Genomic DNA, 17,857 nt, shown 5'->3' on the forward strand with positions numbered 1-17,857 from the left:
AAATGTTTTTGGTCCATTAGTTACTTTACTTGATAATGACAATAAGCATTGGACATTTTGCATCAAGGTTATGCTGTTGTAAGTGACTCTAGTATTAGCGTTTGATGTTTCATTTGATTGCCCTCCCCTTCATGCCATGGTTTAGCCGACTCCCTGCCGCGAGCTGTTTTTGTACCCTCTGCTACAGAACAGATTTGTTTCGCGCGGGCCTTCAATCGATAGGCTATACAGAGAAACGATTGCAGAAGATGCTTCTCCACGGAATAACAATTAAACGAATATCAAGAGTTCTCAATAAACTTCGGCCTTTATCAAAACTTGGATAGTTTAAAATTGAGCCCACTTCCCAGTAGTTTGAAGTGTGTATTCATTGTCTTTTTTCTTTCTTTCTATTTTTTTTAAAATACTATTACTCTAGAACGCATTTTTTGTGTTGAAGAACTCGTGCCAGTCTGATGAATTCACCGAAACAAGACGAAGATGATGTGCCAGTTAAAGACCCGGTAAAATACGGCGAGCTGGTGATATTGGGGTATGTAAAGGAATATAAGATAAGCATTAGCGTATACTTGAGTAACGTAGTAGTAGCAGTGTATAGCATTTACTGCTAGCTCTAGGCTAGCTTACTACAAAACGAAGGAGATGACGTGTGAGTTCTGCAGGTTTTGTCCTGTCTGCTGTGATAAAGCTAAAGCCTCTTTTGTGCTCAAAATGTTAACGTTTATTTTGTTCTTCGCTGGTAATATGTGGTTGAAATATCAAGTTAGTAAATGCGAGATTAGGGTAATCGTTAACTTTGTAACGCTGGGGACAGTGTTGGATGCAAGGGCTAAAATGTAAGCTAAAATCCTTATAATTATACTGTTACATTTAGTTGAGCCTTAAAAATGTGTATGTTCTACTTCAAACGAAGTGTATTAAAGCATAAAAAAGGGTGAAACTAATCAGTCGTTCGGTGTATCCCCCGAAATACTATGGTGATGCCTTTTTTCAATGGACGCCTGAGTGGGTGTGAAATCGGCTCTCGATTATTAAGGCTGAAAATCCCCATGATGTCATGCTGTTCTGGAGCTGTCTGATGGCAGAAAGTGGGACACGGTATAAAAATGGATAGAACATAGTCACCATCATCATCCATAGCTGATGTATAAGCATGTTATAAGTAATTAATAAGTGCATGATGAGAAGTGTCTTCTTCAAGACACATCCTTTCCCACACTCACTAGACAGGAAGTGCTGCACAGTTACTACCCTTTCAGTCGGTCAAGGGTTAATCAGGCTGAACACCATCTCCGTCTTTTTCTCATTCTCGGATGTTCCCATCCTGCTCTGCAAAACTTCCTGTGCAAGCCCAAGATAACTGACCCTGTGCCCCCCCCTCTTCCTCCCTGCCCCCGCACCCCCCCCCCCTTCCTTTCTGGCTGGACATGGAGGGGTAGTGAGGCTGCAGCAGTCAGTTCCTGAATACTGATCAACATATCTCTATTAGATTACCACAGCAGTCTGCTCCCGGACCCCACACACGCACCCTTCCTCTCCTCACCCTTCAACGAAGGGACGACTAAATGGCCTGCCAGTGCAACCACAACCATGTCGTTCAGGCTTGGGTGAAAGAAAGCCTGTTGGTATAACCGGCTGTATGTTTTATCTCTTCCCCCCTGCCAGGCCCACCTTAACGATCGCATGCTGTGCTGCTCCCGCATGTCCCAGTGCATGTGATCTTTACAGTCACCGCCTGTTATCACTCATTACCTCAGCCAACCCCGACTCTGAATCAGTGTGTGGCCCAGCCCCCTGTATACGCTGCCCTATAAGAGCTGTCCCCCTCCCCCCTTCCCCTCCTCGATCAACCTCCCTCTAGATATACATTATATATATCTCCCATGCCCTTTCACCCTGTTTTCTCTGCCCGTCCTGTCTGTCTATCCAGTCGTTTCTGGATCCTAGACCGCCTCTTCTTTCTAGGCGGCCCCACCCTCCCAGTGCTGTGCTTGCTGCTAGCCGCCTCGCGGACCCCTCAGTAGCTTTCCCTCAGCTAAAATAAACTCTGTGTCGGGGGGCAGAAGGAGTGAATATTTAAGCGCTGTATTGTGCTGCGTACACATCCGCAAAACCGTCCACAACTGCCCTCGCAAATCACCCTGCCTTTGCGTCTGCTCGTCCCGCCCTCTCCTCTGGTCCTCTGCTTCTCTTCTCCTGTCTTCCCCAGTCCTCGCCTCCATTCCTCACCCTTGGTCCTCTCCGCCTGCCTTGCCACCCCACTGCCCTGCCCTGGGTCTGATGCATGGCCTCTTCTTACTAGCCTGGTCCTAACTAGACTCTCGTACATTTCATTTGTACAGAGAGTCTGGGATCGCTCCATTGACAAGCGTTAACTTCCTTGAAGGCGGGTACTATGTTAAAGTTTAAAACTATTGGATCTTCCCAGAGCCACTCTGGACCTGCCATAACCAATTGCTAGCGTTCGCTTTAGCCAACTCCTTCACCACTAACGGAGTTGGTCCACAATATCATGGCCACCAACAAAACTATGCAAAGATTGTTCGTGCTCCGGCTTTAACTTTTGGATATTCGGCAGCGTTCTCACAACGGACCGAATGGCTTCGCTTGCATCTTTCTCCGCCCGACATTGTTATTGTTCTCAGCTCCCTCTGTTCGCTGATTGGACAGGTAAAAAGTTTACCGGAGACATCTGACTAATATACCAAAATCCCGACGCAGTACAGAAGCAAAATGAAAATTGAGTGGAAGTACGTAGGAGAGCAGAGCTAGGCTATCTTCTTACCACTTCACCCTCTCCTCCCTGTCTCCTCTCCTACTCTCCACCCTCTTCCTCCTCGCTCCTGTGTGGCCCCTGTCTTCTCTCCTACTCTCCACCCTCTTTCTCCTCGCTCCTGTGTGGCCCCTCTCCACCCTGTGTCTCTGCCTGTCGTGACCACCTGCTGTGATGTGCTCAGCGTGGATCTAACACGGAGGGAAGCTTCCCATACAGCTGTGTCTTCCCTTCAGCTTCGCTCTCTTCAGCTCTCGTGAGCGCGCCCTTCTCTTGTGCTCTGCCGTGGCCTAGTGTGATTCTCCGGTATGATCTGGTCCTGTCTACTCCAGTCTCATCCGACACAGAGAGAGGTTGCTATGGACCTGGAGGTGTGTGTCTGAACTGTGTGTGAGCAGAGATGGTCACAGCTTCTCAGAGAAGTGATTCAGTTTGAAAGGAGAGTTAACGGGCCCTCTCAAAGGCTTGCCCACTGGGCATCTTATGAATAGACTTTAATTGCTACCATGCTCCACAGATTAGCCATCAGCAAAAAAAACTAGCATACAGCCCTCTCCTGAACTCAGAGCGTGACAATACAGTTCCGCTTACTGTTTTTTTATGGACGGCCAAGTTGCACTCACTCGCACACCTGCACTCGATAAAAACACTCTTGAATGAGGTCACTGTCTGTTCACAGACTAAATCCCCAATGCAATAGTGAGTTCAACATTGTGTATAGAAGAGTGCCAAGCGTAAGTGGTGATTCAGAATCGAGAGGCTTCACAACCGACAGTCACCGGACAGGCTTCAAGTGGGAGGCCTTTTTACTCAGTGGAGGAGGTTAGAGATGCAAGAATCATGAATGGACAAAAAGATGACAGTGCTTTTGGCTGCAATTTCAGAACCAAATAAACGGCTTGTTAAGAAACCACTGTCCATAACAATAAGAACCATTACGGGTTCCATTTAAGTACTTGATTACATATATTTGTGTCTTGAGTTGTTAGTTTCAGCTGGTGGCACAGTGTGCTTGTTACAGTGTTCCTCCAGTCATTAGACCAGACAGCTATCATGGCGTCAGGTCAACACGATGTGTTTACATTTCGTCATTTAGCAGACGCTCTTATCCACAGCGACTTACAGTAAGTAAAGGGATATTCCCCCGATGCAAGTAGGGTGTAGTGCCTTGCCCAAGGACACAACGTCATTTGGCACGGCCGGTAATCAAACTGGCAACCTTCAGATTACTAGCCTGATTCCCTAACCGCTCAGATACCCGACTGTTTGCTTTTTACACAGCAGCTGTGTGTGGTTTGTTTGTCCTGCTCCAGGTATAATGGCTCTCTCCCTAGCGGAGACCGTGGCAGGAGGAAGAGCCGCTTCGCTCTGTACAGGAGAACCAAGGCCAACGGAGTCAAACCCAGCACTGTGCACATCCTCAACTCACCCCAGGACAGCAAGGTGTGTGTGTGTCCTGTGTTTCTGTCAGCCTGTGTGTGTGTGTCTGTCCCAGGGCCGGCCCAAGGCATAGGCGAATTAAGCGGCTGCTTAGGGCCCCCGTGGCCACCACAGGGCCCCAAGAGCACATTAAATTACAGTTTAATGTTTAAAAAACAAATATATATTAACAATGCCAAGGGGCCCCCAAATCAATTCTGCCTCAGGCCCAGTAAAGGCTTGGGCTGGCGCTGGTCTGTCCTGTGTGAGATGTGGTTAATGCTGAAGTGTTCCTGGTAAAAAGTTTCTCGACCACTGAAATAGATAGATCTCGTTAGGGAATTGTGTCTACCCTGGCAGTCTAACTCTCAGTGTTGTTCCTGGGTTTCAGGCTGTCCACAGCAGTGGGCAGCACAGCATCTCCTTCACTTTGTCCCGCAACCAGACCGTGGTGGTGGAATACTGCCATGACAACGACACAGACATGTTCCAGGTGAGGAAACACGCCATGAAGGCTGCACAGAAACGTAGTATGTCCCGACCTCTCATCTCTCTTCTGCTCCAGATCTGGTTTGGTCTTGTATCTGACCCCCATCTAAGTGTGTGTGTGTGTCTGTAGATATTTTCTGTGATTAAGTGTGCAGAGAGATTATTGAACAGCAACAGCATCAACAGTTGTGCTGAGCCGACAAGTATACAGTAGTAGACCAAGACCAGACCAGTCTCCCTCTCCAGCATGGGAACATGAATTTTAAATCACCCCCAAAATAGACTGTCTGTAGGCGGCCAGCTTAGAAGAGAGACCCAGTTACTGTAAGCCCCCCAAACTGATCTAGATCACAAGAAATAACCAAAACTACCGCTTACTACTGCTCAGAAAGTTACCGTTAACAAATTGCGGGATGATGAAATGGAGACGGGTGAGGGAAAGAATATGTAGACGTTTCACCACGTTTTCCATGTTCATCATGTTCTCCATGTTCATCATGTTCTCCATGTTCACCATGTTCTCCATGTTCTCCATGTTCATCATGTTCATCATGTTCTCCATGTTCATCATGTTCATCATGTTCTCCATGTTCATCATGTTCATCATGTTCTCCATGTTCTCCATGTTCATCATGTTCATCATGTTCTCCATGTTCATCATGTTCTCCATGTTCTCCATGTTCATCATGTTCATCATGTTCTCCATGTTCATCATGTTCATCATGTTCTCCATGTTCATCATGTTCTCCATGTTCATCATGTTCTCCATGTTCACCATGTTCATCATGTTCATCATGTTCTCCATGTTCATCATGTTCTCCATGTTCATCCTGTTCATCATGTTCATCATGTTCCTCATGTTCTCCATGTTCATCATGTTCTCCATGTTCTCCATGTTCATCATGTTCTCCATGTTCATCATGTTCTCCATGTTCACCATGTTCATCATGTTCATCATGTTCTCCATGTTCATCATGTTCATCATGTTCTCCATGTTCATCATGTTCTCCATGTTCATCATGTTCTCCATGTTCACCATGTTCATCATGTTCATCATGTTCTCCATGTTCTCCATGTTCATCATGTTCTCCATGTTCATCATGTTCTCCATGTTCATCATGTTCTCCATGTTCATCATGTTCATCATGTTCTCCATGTTCTCCATGTTCACCATGTTCATCATGTTCTCCATGTTCTCCTGGCAGATCGGCAGGTCCACAGAGAGCCCCATAGACTTTGTGGTGACGGACACGTCAGGCGGGGGCAAGGAGGGCGAGGACCCCTCTGTGGCCCCTAGCACCATCTCCCGCTTCGCCTGCAGGGTGGTGTGCGAGAGGAACCCCCCCTACACCGCACGCATCTACGCCGCCGGCTTCGACTCCTCCAAGAACATCTTCCTGGGGGTGAGTGGAGAGACCGTGAAGACGGCTGACTGGGGGGTGAGTGGAGAGACCGTGAAGACGACTGACTGGGGGGTGAGTGAAGAGACCGTGAAGACGGCTGACTGGGGGGTGAGTGGAGAGACCGTGAAGACGGCTGTGAAGTGAAAGCGTGACCAGGGTGAAACAAGTGAGGTGTGAGTGTCATAGGGAGTAACCGGAAAGGTCGCTGGTTCGATCTAGATATTTAGCGAAACGTTGCTTGTACGTAGGACACATCCCTCCTACCACGTGTTTGTTACAAAGCTTCTCTAGTCAACCCAACGTCCCTCTTCTAACCCTGGTCTGGTCTTCCCTCTCCTCCTCCACGCCGGCCCTCAGGAGAAGGCCACCAAGTGGAAGAACCCAGACGGCCACATGGACGGCCTGACCACCAACGGCGTGCTGGTGATGCACCCTGAGGGCTTCCCCGAGGACTCCAGACAGGGCCTGTGGAGGGAGATCTCAGTGTGCGGAGACGTGTATGCCCTCAGAGAGACTCGCTCCGGCCCCAGCCGAGGGAAGCTGGTCAGTACCAACTGCCGGGCAGTTTGATTTACCTTCGATTGTTACTCGGCAGCTCAGTCAGAGAGCGTTTTGACAGAAGATCAAGTCAGACCATTTCCTACGTGTACTCTCTCTCTTTCTCTCTCTCTCTCTCTCTCTCTCTCTCTCTCTCTCTCTCTCTCTCTCTCAAAACATTTCAGTGCTGCAATAGTAGTAGTGCAGTGTTTTTGAAAATCAGTTTTTGAAAAATATCTAAAGGCTAAAACTACATCTGCTGAATGAATACATGTGATGTCCTGAATACCCCTATCTGTGTGTGTAGGCAGAGGGAGAGAGCAGTGCGCTGCGTGACGGTTCCCTGGTGGACCTTTGTGGAGCCACCCTGCTGTGGAGGACGGGTGAGGGCCTCCTCCGCGCTCCCACCCTCCGCCACCTGGAGGCGCTGCGCCAGGAGCTGAACGCGGCCAGACCCCAGTGCCCTGTGGGCCTCAGCACCCTGGCTTTCCCCAGCCTGCCGCGCAGCCACAGGTAGATGTCAGGCACCGATTGGACGTTCGACAGGACTGGTGGGGGGGGTTTGTATGTATGGTTTGGGGGGGGGGGGGGGGGGGGGAGTTTGTGTAATGTGAGAGACCCACCTTTTAGAGTCAGGTGGCTGAGCGGTTAATCGGGCTAGTAATTAGAAGGACGCTGGTTTGATTCCCGGCCGTGCCAAATGACGTTGTGTCCTTGGGCAAGGCACTTCACCCTACTTGCCTCGGGGGGGGGGGAATGTCCCTGTACTTACTGTAAGTCGCTCTGGATAAGAGCGTCTGCTAAATGTAAATGAAATGTAAATGTAAACTGAATGTAAATGTTTTATATCTCCGCAGCCTTGAGGAGCGGCAGCCCTGGGTCTACCTCACCTGTGGCCACGTCCACGGACGCCACGACTGGGGCCAGCGAGGGGAGGGCCGGGAGCTGAGTCAGGGGGAGGGCAGCAGCTCCACCGCCCGCCGTGAGTGCCCCCTGTGCCGGAGTGTGGGCCCCTACGTGCCCCTCTGGCTGGGCAGCGAGCCGGCCGTCTACGTGGATGCCGGCGCCCCCACGTACGCCTTCGTCCCCTGTGGCCACGTGTGCTCTGAGAGAACTGCCCGCTACTGGGCCGAGACCCCCCTGCCCCACGGCACCCACGCCTTCCGCCCCGCCTGCCCCTTCTGCTCCTCCCTCCTCAGCTCCCCCGGCTGGACTCGCCTCATCTTCCAGGGGCCCATCGACTAGCCCCGACGCCCTCCTCCCCTCCTGAACCACACGGACGAAGGAGCAGAATCTGGTCCCAGCACCCTGCTCCTTTTTACTCTGCTGAACTGGAAGGCCTGGATTCTGGCTGATGGTGAGGGAAGCTATCTCTGTTCCTGTCCGGGTCCTTTCAGATCTGCATGGATGCTATTCACTACAGATCCACCTCTTAAGCAATAAGACCCCACCAGAGCAATACAGTCCTAGATAAGCTAGTCGTTGTGCTCCTCAGCTACGTGTCACTCAGACTTAGGTCATAAACGCTTCTATACAGTATGCTCTCCAGCACAAGGGCTAAACCAGAGGTTCATCTGATTCACTGGACGTTTGTTGACGACTGATATCTTGGTAGCTTACAGATCTCGAGATTTTATAGATTTGAGATTTCAATCTGTAGATTCATTGGGAAAAACAAAAATGCATCCTCAATGTTCTGACAAAATATTTGTAAACTCTAAAACGGTTTTGAACGTCTTAAGAGAAGCGTCTCAAGTTAATCCGTCTGTTGACAATGTCCTGGATTCTGAAGCACCTATGATTGGATACTGATTCATGACTGACTTGATCCATACAACTGTACAGAGTCAAAGGGCGCGACCTCAAAAACCTCATAAAACAGTTTTGTTCAACAACAACAAAAAAAGAAAACTATTTTATTATTAATGGGGGGGGATTTTATTTAGACGTTCAGTGTTAAGATGGAACTATTTTTATAAATGAGTACATTGTTTTTAGTTATCTGTGATGAGTGTAACCAATTACTGTATCTTTCAGTATGCTATTCTGTATGTACGGTGAACCTAGCAAAGCTTGTGTGTGAGAATATTGCCAACACTGTGTCACACCCTCAACACAACCATAACAATTGCCCAGACAATGAATGTAGCCAAATACTCAGGCTATACAGTGAGCCTCCTCTGATGCTTGTATGCTTAGATTAAATTGCTCTATATTGTCATAGCAACTATTTTTATAACTGAGCATCACAATCCAGCTTGAAAATCAGATTGTGTCTAAGACAGAGAAAAGCAGGCTCGATCTTGCATGTACCTCACACACAGACCTTGTACAGTGTATTGCCAAACTTTCAAATCTCGCCAATTTGAGTGTTTTCCCTAAAACAGGATAAACCAGGTTAGGAGGAACTAGTCTTGAGTCTTGCAAATCCTCAAGTGTTCCGACAACAACAGTACCCAACATCTATTTCAGACACGGATGTCACTTCCCAAAATGATCTCTATATGCCTATTTAATGTTTGTTTACCAACAGACCTGCTGTAGAGTTTGTGATATTTGTTGAATAGCATTTAGGACACAGACTAGTCTCCGCCCTACGTACTATGCCAGTGGTTTCACCAGAACAGTAGTCGTATAGCTCAGGTTTAGCGAAGTCAGACCTCCGAGGGTAGTAGCAGAAGGAACATTTCAAGTCCTTAACTCAGCCACATGCTGTTTGCTGCGTGTCCTAGCCTAGCTGTGCCAGCGGGCTCCTAACCAGACTCTTGAGGATTCCTCACATCTGGGTTCTAGAACTACAGGGTCGTCATTTCGCCGGGTGTTGGTGTGGAATACCTCACAATGTTTCATGCAGGGTTAAAAAACAAAACAAAAAAAGAAGAAGGCTACACATCCGTAGTTAGCTCAGACTAAACACAATCATCGGTTCTTCCCCCAGTGTATCCTGCTTTTAAATATGCTGATGTTTGATTGACATGTGAGTCGAGTAATGGTAGCAACAGCACCTCCTAGTATTGTTTGTTTTCAATATGAAATGTATTGTTTTGTTTCTTCAATCTATTTTTTTTATATCCATATTTTCTATCCCTTGTGGAATCTCTCCTTGGAAACTTGCTTGTTTTCTCAGCTCTGGTCAAAAATACCTCTCAGTTCTGTTAAGCAAAACAGATCCACACATCGCAGGTCCAGCCTTCGGGGTTCATGGATGACCTTTAACCTGGGGCTCCCAGGATCTGACCTCACTGCTAACACATTCCTTTCAAGCGACCAAACCTCAAATGCTGAGGTGTTTTGTCTCACAGGCAATCACACAACACACGTCAATAAACCTGTTCTGAAACATGTCCCCCTGCTTCGAGTGTCTCTGACTGGAGTGAGTCAAATGTCTCTCAAGGTGCATTACGCAAAGTAGACCAATCTAACTTGAAGGAGGATGGGGAAGTCTGTCGGAATCTAAACTGTCAGATGAGAAATGAGAACTGTGTCAGACCTGATGAGGTGTGTTTGTGGAGAAGCTCTGTTATGAGTGCATCTCATGCATGGTGATGTCTACTGTCATTTAAGAGATGGGTGTTTAATGCTTGTGTCACCTGAACTCTGAAGACGTTGCATTTAGGGTGTCATACTGCAGAGATCCACCAGGGGGCAGTGCTTGACTGCTGTGAATGACGAGAGCTTTACCTCAGAGAAGGTTGCTTTTCAGTTGCATCACCACCTCAAATCATCTCACAGATTATAATGAGTACATTTGGCTGTGTTTAAAGTGTGCCGCACAAACCAGATAAGACATTGCTACTGTGCATAATAATAAGGCCTGAGATAAAGATAAAGAGTTTGAAAGAGTTTAAACCATTCCTTCACAAAGTTTTCAAGATGTCAAGACACACACAAAAGAAACCTGCTGAGTAGAGTTATTAGAAAAGTTTGTACCGAAATTATTTCACTCTTGAACCAAGCAAGAGGTTTTTTTTCTTTTCTTTGAAAGATTATGAAGCCTATTTCATGGGTATCTTAGTGACACACAAAACTTAAGCCGTTCTTCCTAAAAGAGAGGGGGAGAGAGAGAAACAGCGCTGTTCAGAGTGTGCAGGAGTGAGCTGGTAGAGAAACAGACCCAGGTATACAGTGAAACACTGGAAATAGGAGTCGCAGTATGTCTCCTGGCCCCTCAACAACTGAATATTCCCAGTGCAGTGATGCTGTATACCCCTATCATGTTTCTTCTAGAGGGAGGAACACCTGGCTTTGAGACATGTGACCTTTTGGTGATAATCAGCGTTTGTGCTGTAAGATCATAGCAGTCGCCATATACGAGAGAACCTCAACGTTGAACAGTTCAGTTAAGTCTCAGGAACACGAGGGCAGTGTGTTCCATGGTTGTCACAAATGCTGAGCGGCCTGGTTCCAGCACATTACCTCTGAGAAGCCGTGACATCTCAGTGCCGCAATTCCTCACATCACTTTGCTTTTTTTGTACGGCGGCCTTCATACACGATTCTTTATGAACGTGTTCCTTCCTGCAAAGACTTTACTGGAATCAGTGTTCAGTGTTGTGGTATCTCATTCACAGTGAGTGCTACAACGTTCTGACTACAAATGTGAAAGGATCTAGCCATTACCTCAGGTCTCCAGGAGAGGACTCTCTTACCATGTCACCTTGGATTGTTTACAGACTCAGACTCATAGGGTAGGCGGAATGGTAGTCGGAAATGTCTGTCACTGCAGCAAATTTACTTTTGATGTGTCTGTGTGTGTGTGTGTGTGTGTTAGTGTGTGTGTATCAGTGTGTGTGTGTCAGTGTGTGTGTCAGTATCCGGGGACCAGGGGTAAATGATGGAGGCACAGCTTAGTAATACAGTTTAATTCTCAGAGGAGGGATTTGTAGGTTTTGATCCCAGTTAATTAACGTGAAGCCCTCGATGGGAACATAGGGTATTTGTGACAGGAAGTTTGAAGGGGACTCCAGTCCCAGTGTGTGTTTGTGTCTGCATTTTGTGCGTTTGTGTGTGTGTCCATGGTAATCGCACGCTTTATAATCATTCTCTCCTACTCTCTGTGGAGAGCTGAGCGGTGCAGCAGAGGGCATTCTCTACATTGTTCAATCAATTCACTCATTAACTCCAAACATTAGGAAACTTGAATCAAGCTGAGGCCTGAGACGATTAATTAACTTTAAGACTTTACTTCTTTCTCTCTCCCATACACTTATTTTACTAAGTCAGAGAGCTACAGAATGCTGTAATTTAGCCACACAATTTACAAATCCAATTAAAGTCAATATTAAGGCTTCACAAGCTGTCCTATGTTATAGTCTTAGAACACTATCCTCTTATGTGCATAGACTAACAGTGAATGTGTGTACGTGTAAGCCGAATAAGAATGTATTTAATGGGGTTAACAGTTTTAATAAGTTTGATTATTTAATGGAGTTTATAATGCTGTGTTATCCTGTTAGGGAGGTGGTGTTGTGTCAGTGGATTGGTGTTCCTGGAAGGCTCACATCTGTACGAGGGGTCTTCTTCTCTGTCGTGTCATGAGTCACGACCCTGTTTACTGGAGGTACAACGACTCCATTATGACACCATTAGCTTCTCCCTGTGCAGAGAACTCACTGCTACTCCTCGCCAACACGGCAGCTTCTTCACACGGCTCAGACGAAGCCTGGTTCACAGCTCTGCAGATACTGTATTCAGAGATCGCTCCATACCTGCTTCCTGGTTACTGTAGTCAGAGATCGCTCCATACCTGCTTCCTGGTTACTGTAGTCAGAGATCGCTCCATACCTGCTTCCTGGTTACTGAAGTCAGATATCGCTCCATACCTGCTTCCTGGTTACCGAGTCAGAGATCGCTCCATACCTGCTTCCTGGTTACTGTAGTCAGAGATCGCTCCATACCTGCTTCCTGGTGTCTGTACAGTGTGTGGGAGAAATGAAACAATGATGGAGTGACTTCTGGGCTGGGCGCTAACCTGGCTTCATATCAGCTGCATATCCTACACTACCACTGCTTTGTTTTTGTACTCTTGTAACAAAATGTGTTGTTTCTATCTCAAATGGGTTACTAGAACTACGTTCTATGTGTGGTGTTGGAGTGAGGACAGAATGGAGGAGAGAGTTTGGTGGTGGAGTGAGAAGGAGAGAGTGGTGTTGGAGTGAGAAGGAGAGAGTGGTGTTGGAGTGAGAAGGAGAGAGTTGTGTTGGAGTGAGAAGGAGAGAGTGGTGTTGGAGTGAGAAGGAGAGAGTGGTGTTGGAGTGAGAAGGAGAGAGTGGTGTTGGAGTGAGAAGGGGAGAGTGGTGTTGGAGTGAGAAGGAGAGAGTGGTGTTGGAGTGAGAAGGAGAGAGTGTGTGCTGTTGGAGTGAAGGTGAAGACAAAACTGGAGAAGACAGTGAGTTGATAGTTTTCTACGTCTTACTTCTCCCTGCCAGAAAATCCTCCTTCTCTTCTCCACCTCCTCAGCGTAACCAATAGCAGCCCCCAGGAGCCTCAGATATAATTCCCTGTAAATGAAGGCTAATGAAGATGGTATTTTCCCTCATTACTTGTGTGTTTGGGGGGAAGGGTGCTAGTGTAGCGTAGCATACTCCATCACTTAATGTAGGACATTCGCCCGCAGGCAAGATGAGTCTCCCCACTGCTCCTGTTGAGCATCACATCTCTCAATTCTCTCTCTTTCTCTCTCTCTCTCTCTCTCTCTCTCTCTCTCTCTCTCTCTCTCTCTCTCTCTCTCTCTCTCTCGTCTTTCTCTCATCTTTCTCTCGCCCTGTCTCTCTCTCTCCTCACAGTCTACGCTTAAATAAACGACTGCTTTTCTTGGTGGTGTTTTCATCATTTTACATAAACTGAAGGCTTTATTTATGTTCTTGATATGTTGCAGGCACCTAAACGGGGGGTGGAAGAGTGAGGGGATCGTACCGTATTTATCTGAATGAGAAGTCAATGATTGACTTCAAAGGATATCATGTTCTCCATGACAGTCCTCAGTAGGAGACACTGTGCTGGTGAGCGAATGGCCAGACCCGCACAGACTCAGTTAACATCTCTGACAGGTACAGGATGTCTGAAAACATTTCTCATTACACCTTATCACGGAGCACAGAGGGGGGCTGCATGAAGCAAATTAGACAAGCAAATGAAAGAGTGTGTGTGCGTCTGTGTGTGTGTGTGTGTGTGTGTGTGTGTGTGTGTGTGAGAGAGAGAGAGAGAGAGAGAGAGAGAGAGAGAGAGAGAGAGAGACAGAGTGAGAGAGAAACAGGCAGGGTGGAGGTGGGGGAACATCAAAGTGTTGCGGTCTATTTAAATTGAGTGATCTTGTGTGAAAGAGCTCCCTACATAAAGATTACCCCCCACCCCCATACCTAATATCACACAGCTCACACTCCTGGATTTACGTGTCAGGGGTTAATAACTATGAGGATGAGGATATTATAGGGTTCAAGTGGTGTGTGTCCACATGCACATCTCAAGACAAGGGGGGCGAGCGAGCGAGAGAGAGAGAGACGGCTGACACATCTCCCAGCGCAAGCCCCCAGTTCTCCTCCTGAGAGGAGGAGAGGAGAGGAAAGGAGGAGGAGAGGAGAGGAGGAGGAGTGGAGAGGAGGAGGAGAGGAGTGGAGAGGAGGAGGAGAGGAGAGGAGAGGAGAGGAGAGGAGAGGAGAGGAGAGGAGAGGAGAGGAGAGGAGAGGAGAGGAGAGGAGAGGAGAGGAGAGGAGAGGAGAGGAGAGGAGAGGAGAGGAGAGGAGAGGAGAGGAGAGGAGAGGAGAGGAGAGGAGAGGAGGAGGAGGATCACAGACTGGCCCTCTCTGAGAGGGTGTGAGTTTTTCCTCCCGTTTTCTTCTTTACTTTTCTCAACGTGAATTGTATGGTCTTTTGTTAAAGAGTGGGAGGCCTGAGACGGTGTGTGTGTGCGAGTGTGTGTGTGCGAGTGTGTGTGTGCAAGTGTGTGTGTGCAAGTGAGTGTGTGTGCTCTATCCCACCCGCCAGATTAATGACGATGCTTTAGTGTGGACCCTCTCTCTCCTTCCCTCTCTCTCTCTCTGATAACGGCGCATGGCGCTGCTTCCTGTTCGCTGCTCCCCGTGCTCAATTTCAGATAGCGCTAATGGAATCTGTCCCGCGCGATTGTAATGCGAGCGAGACTCATTTGCCACGGAGCTTGGAGCTGTCAGCTTGGCGGGGCTGTGGGGGGGCAAGGCACGAAGGAGGAGAGGAGGACAGGAGCAGGGGAGGATGGGTTGAAGGAGGAGAGGAGGTGTTTGTGTGTGTGTGTTTTTCTGTCCTGCATGTAAGTGTGTGTGCTGAGATGTGGTTGGAGGATTGCAAGGTTTGGAGGGAGGATTTCTTTCTGTTATTGTATGTGTGTGAGCGCGTGAGTGTGTGTGTGTGTGTGTGTGAATACAGCAGGCCCCGCTTTGCCTGTCAGTGCTGAGGCCTCTAAGCTTCAGAAGGAGAGAGAACTGTGCAACAACACACACACACCGTGGAGACTCCAGGACAAGGCACAGACATGCACAGACTCAAACATCGCCCTGTAGGAACTCTGCACTCTCAATCTTAAAATCTTTAAAACACTGTAAATGCAGAGGTTATATGGGTCATTCACACTGAATACATCCTCATCATTGCTGACTTCTTGGAACTAAGTGGGAAGCACTTACAGAGAGAGATGGTGATGTGTTGAACATGGATGGTCTTGTTAGGCACCAGATTCTCTCGCTATCAGATAGTGAGAGAGACAGAGCTGCAGAAAGGTTATGCCTCTTGTAATGTATTTTAGCGAGGGCCATGCCTTGGACCAACACCAGTGTCCTGCAGATGGCAGTATGAGTCTGGAGAACACTCACAAAAGACAAGCGCTGACCACTGACGGTCACAACTGCAGGCCAACTTTTGTGGCTGCCTTTGTCTGTTGTTTTGATTCTCTCTTTCATAGAGTCTCTCTTGTATTCTTTTCTTCCAATTGTTTCTAAATTTGTGTCCCTATACTACATTCATTTATGCCTCTCTCTCTCTCTCTCTCTCTCTCTCTCTCTCCCTCTTTCTCTCTCCCTCTCTCTCTCCCTCTCTCCCTCTCTCTCTCTCTCTCTCTCTCAGATTGGAGAGGGAAAGCCCAGTTTGGCAGGACTACAGGGATTACAGTTGTCGTCTGCATATTTAATCTAGGACAGACTGTCCCAGTGTGTCTGCACTTAACATGACCAGTCCTCCCTGTCTGCCCCATCCCAACCTTTCAAAACACTAAACACTGCTGGAGTTGATTAGGCTCTTTTAAACCACTGCCCAAATCCCAAAGACAGGCTTTAGGGCAGCCAGAGACCCCATTAGAACCACTCTACCCCCTGGGATGAGTTCAGAGAGCCTTATGGGGGGAGCTACAGCTAAGGCCTTCCATTGCAGTGTGTGACGTCCGTCAGTTATGACAGAAGACGGACGAACACTGTCCATGTTGGACATGTCGTTCCCTTGTAGAGTCAGAGCTGATCCTGGATGATGACACTGCCGCATGCTGGACCGAGAGATGGCACCTCTGTTACACAGATGTATGAGAGGGTCAGAGGTCAAACTTTAATGCATCAACTTCCTGCAGCGCACAAACACTCTCGCACACATACGCACTCTCCCATATAGTAGCACACTGGTGCATATGCTTACTGTAATCACCAGTGGAGTCTCCCTGAAAAATAGCAAGCCTCTGTGGATTAAATCCTGGGAGCAGAACATTAGAGAAGTGTACAGTTCAGCTCTCACAGAACAGTCAAATTATTATCTCTCCAGAGAGAGGGAGGGGGGCAAGAGAGAGGGAGACAGGGAGAGAATGGAACACAGAGAGATGGAGAGAGGGAGAGAATGGAACAGAGAGAGATGCAAAGAATTGAGGAAGAGAGACAGAAGTTGAGAGAGCCAGACAAGGAAACAGAGGGAGGATTGTGGAGTTGAACGGATGACAGATAGGATACAGAGAGAGAGAGAGAGAGAGAGAGAGAGAGAGAGAGAGAGAGAGAGAGAGAGAGAGAGAGAGAGAGAGAGAGAGAGAGAGAGAGAGAGAGAGAGAGAGAGAGAGAGAGAGAGAGAGAGAGAGAGAGAGAGAGAGAGAGAGAGAGAGAGAGAGAGAAAGGGGGCCACAAATTGGCGAAGGAAAGTCAGGGTCTCTGCTTTGCATTTCATTTACATGCCTGGCCGTATCGACCAATCGGATTGGGAGCAGAGCCCGCGGCTTAGGAAGGCAAATAAAGACTCCAAATGCCTTCACTGCTCTCATCCCTCTCTCTCATAATACCCTGTCTGCCTTTCTTTTCTCTCTCTCTCCCTCTCTCTCTCTCTCCCTCTCTTTCTCTCCCCACTGTCATAATACCCTTTCTCTACCCATTCTCTCCTCTCTGGCGTGGTGCTATAAGTAGACCCTGTCCGATGAGATAGTGGGTTGGAGGGGGGGGGGGTGGAGGGGGGGGGGGGTGGAGGGGGGGGGGGTGGAGGGGTGGAGACGAAGAAGGAAGTAGGGTAGAGGGAGAACGAGGGGAGTCTTTGGAGATGACTTTGGTTGCCACCCGCCGAGTGGAAATGGAAAGGGGGGAGGGGGGGTTGGGAGTGTGTGTGCGTGACTGGATATGTGTGTGTTTGCATCGACGGGCGTAGAAAGCGTTGCAGCATCCTCTTACCTGTCCAAGGCTCCCTGGCTGCTCACCTGCATGACATATTTGTACGAGCAGAGGGACGTCTGTTAAGCTGAGAGACTCACCGCTGTTGGCTGCAGGCCCATCGGCAGATTAACAACAGAGGAGCCTCCGGTTCACTTCAGACGTTCACTGTGAGAGTATCATTCTAACCTCAAGGCATAGGAAAGTCAAAACACTGGTACTCAAGAGTCACGTATGACACAAAGTTGAAATATTTCCCCTGTCTGATGCTACATGCACAGAGCAGGGCTGATGAACACTCAGGTAAGTGAGATCTAAAGCTCATCCACATTCAGACACCCAATGGGAGAATATCAACATATTTGTTATATATTATATAATATATAATATGGGGTTTAATGCACACAAATGCAATTGTGTGTTTACATACTCACGTGAACTCTCACAAGCACATGAAACAAACACACACCCCATGATGAAAACTCAAACTCTTTTCTGATGTCATGGATAGCTTGTAAAAGCCTTGACACACACACGCACACACACACTGTATACACAAACATACACACACACACATTCTGTACACACACATCTACACACAAA

At 47.9% G+C, this 17,857-nt stretch overlaps 1 protein-coding gene across 1 annotated transcript; it reads left to right on the forward strand.

The window, feature by feature from the left end:
* Positions 1–178: 178 nt before the first annotated feature.
* Positions 179–9,965, forward strand: LOC146287365 (E3 ubiquitin-protein ligase pellino homolog 2). The gene is made up of 7 exons (XM_084699760.1): positions 179–532; positions 4,087–4,216; positions 4,584–4,685; positions 5,887–6,084; positions 6,442–6,627; positions 6,929–7,134; positions 7,479–9,965. The coding sequence occupies exons 1-7, from the start codon at positions 456–458 to the stop codon at positions 7,864–7,866; spliced, it is 1,287 nt and encodes a 428-aa protein (XP_084555886.1). The 5' UTR covers positions 179–455; the 3' UTR covers positions 7,867–9,965.
* Positions 9,966–17,857: the final 7,892 nt, after the last annotated feature.

Source organism: Hypomesus nipponensis, chromosome 6, assembly GCF_054491055.1.
Source record: "Hypomesus nipponensis isolate SF chromosome 6, ASM5449105v1, whole genome shotgun sequence".
NCBI classification, from domain to species: Eukaryota; Metazoa; Chordata; class Actinopteri; order Osmeriformes; family Osmeridae; genus Hypomesus; species Hypomesus nipponensis.

What these genes read in the sequence shown, in the direction of transcription:
- LOC146287365 (XM_084699760.1), top strand. Translation starts at nt 456, where the DNA reads ATGAATTCACCGAAACAAGACGAAGATGATGTGCCAGTTAAAGACCCG. An exon ending in GGCGAGCTGGTGATATTGGG is followed by an intron (nt 533 to 4,086) that starts GTATGTAAAGGA and finishes GTCCTGCTCCAG; the next exon opens with GTATAATGGCTCTCTCCCTA. An exon ending in GCCCCAGCCGAGGGAAGCTG is followed by an intron (nt 6,628 to 6,928) that starts GTCAGTACCAAC and finishes CTGTGTGTGTAG; the next exon opens with GCAGAGGGAGAGAGCAGTGC.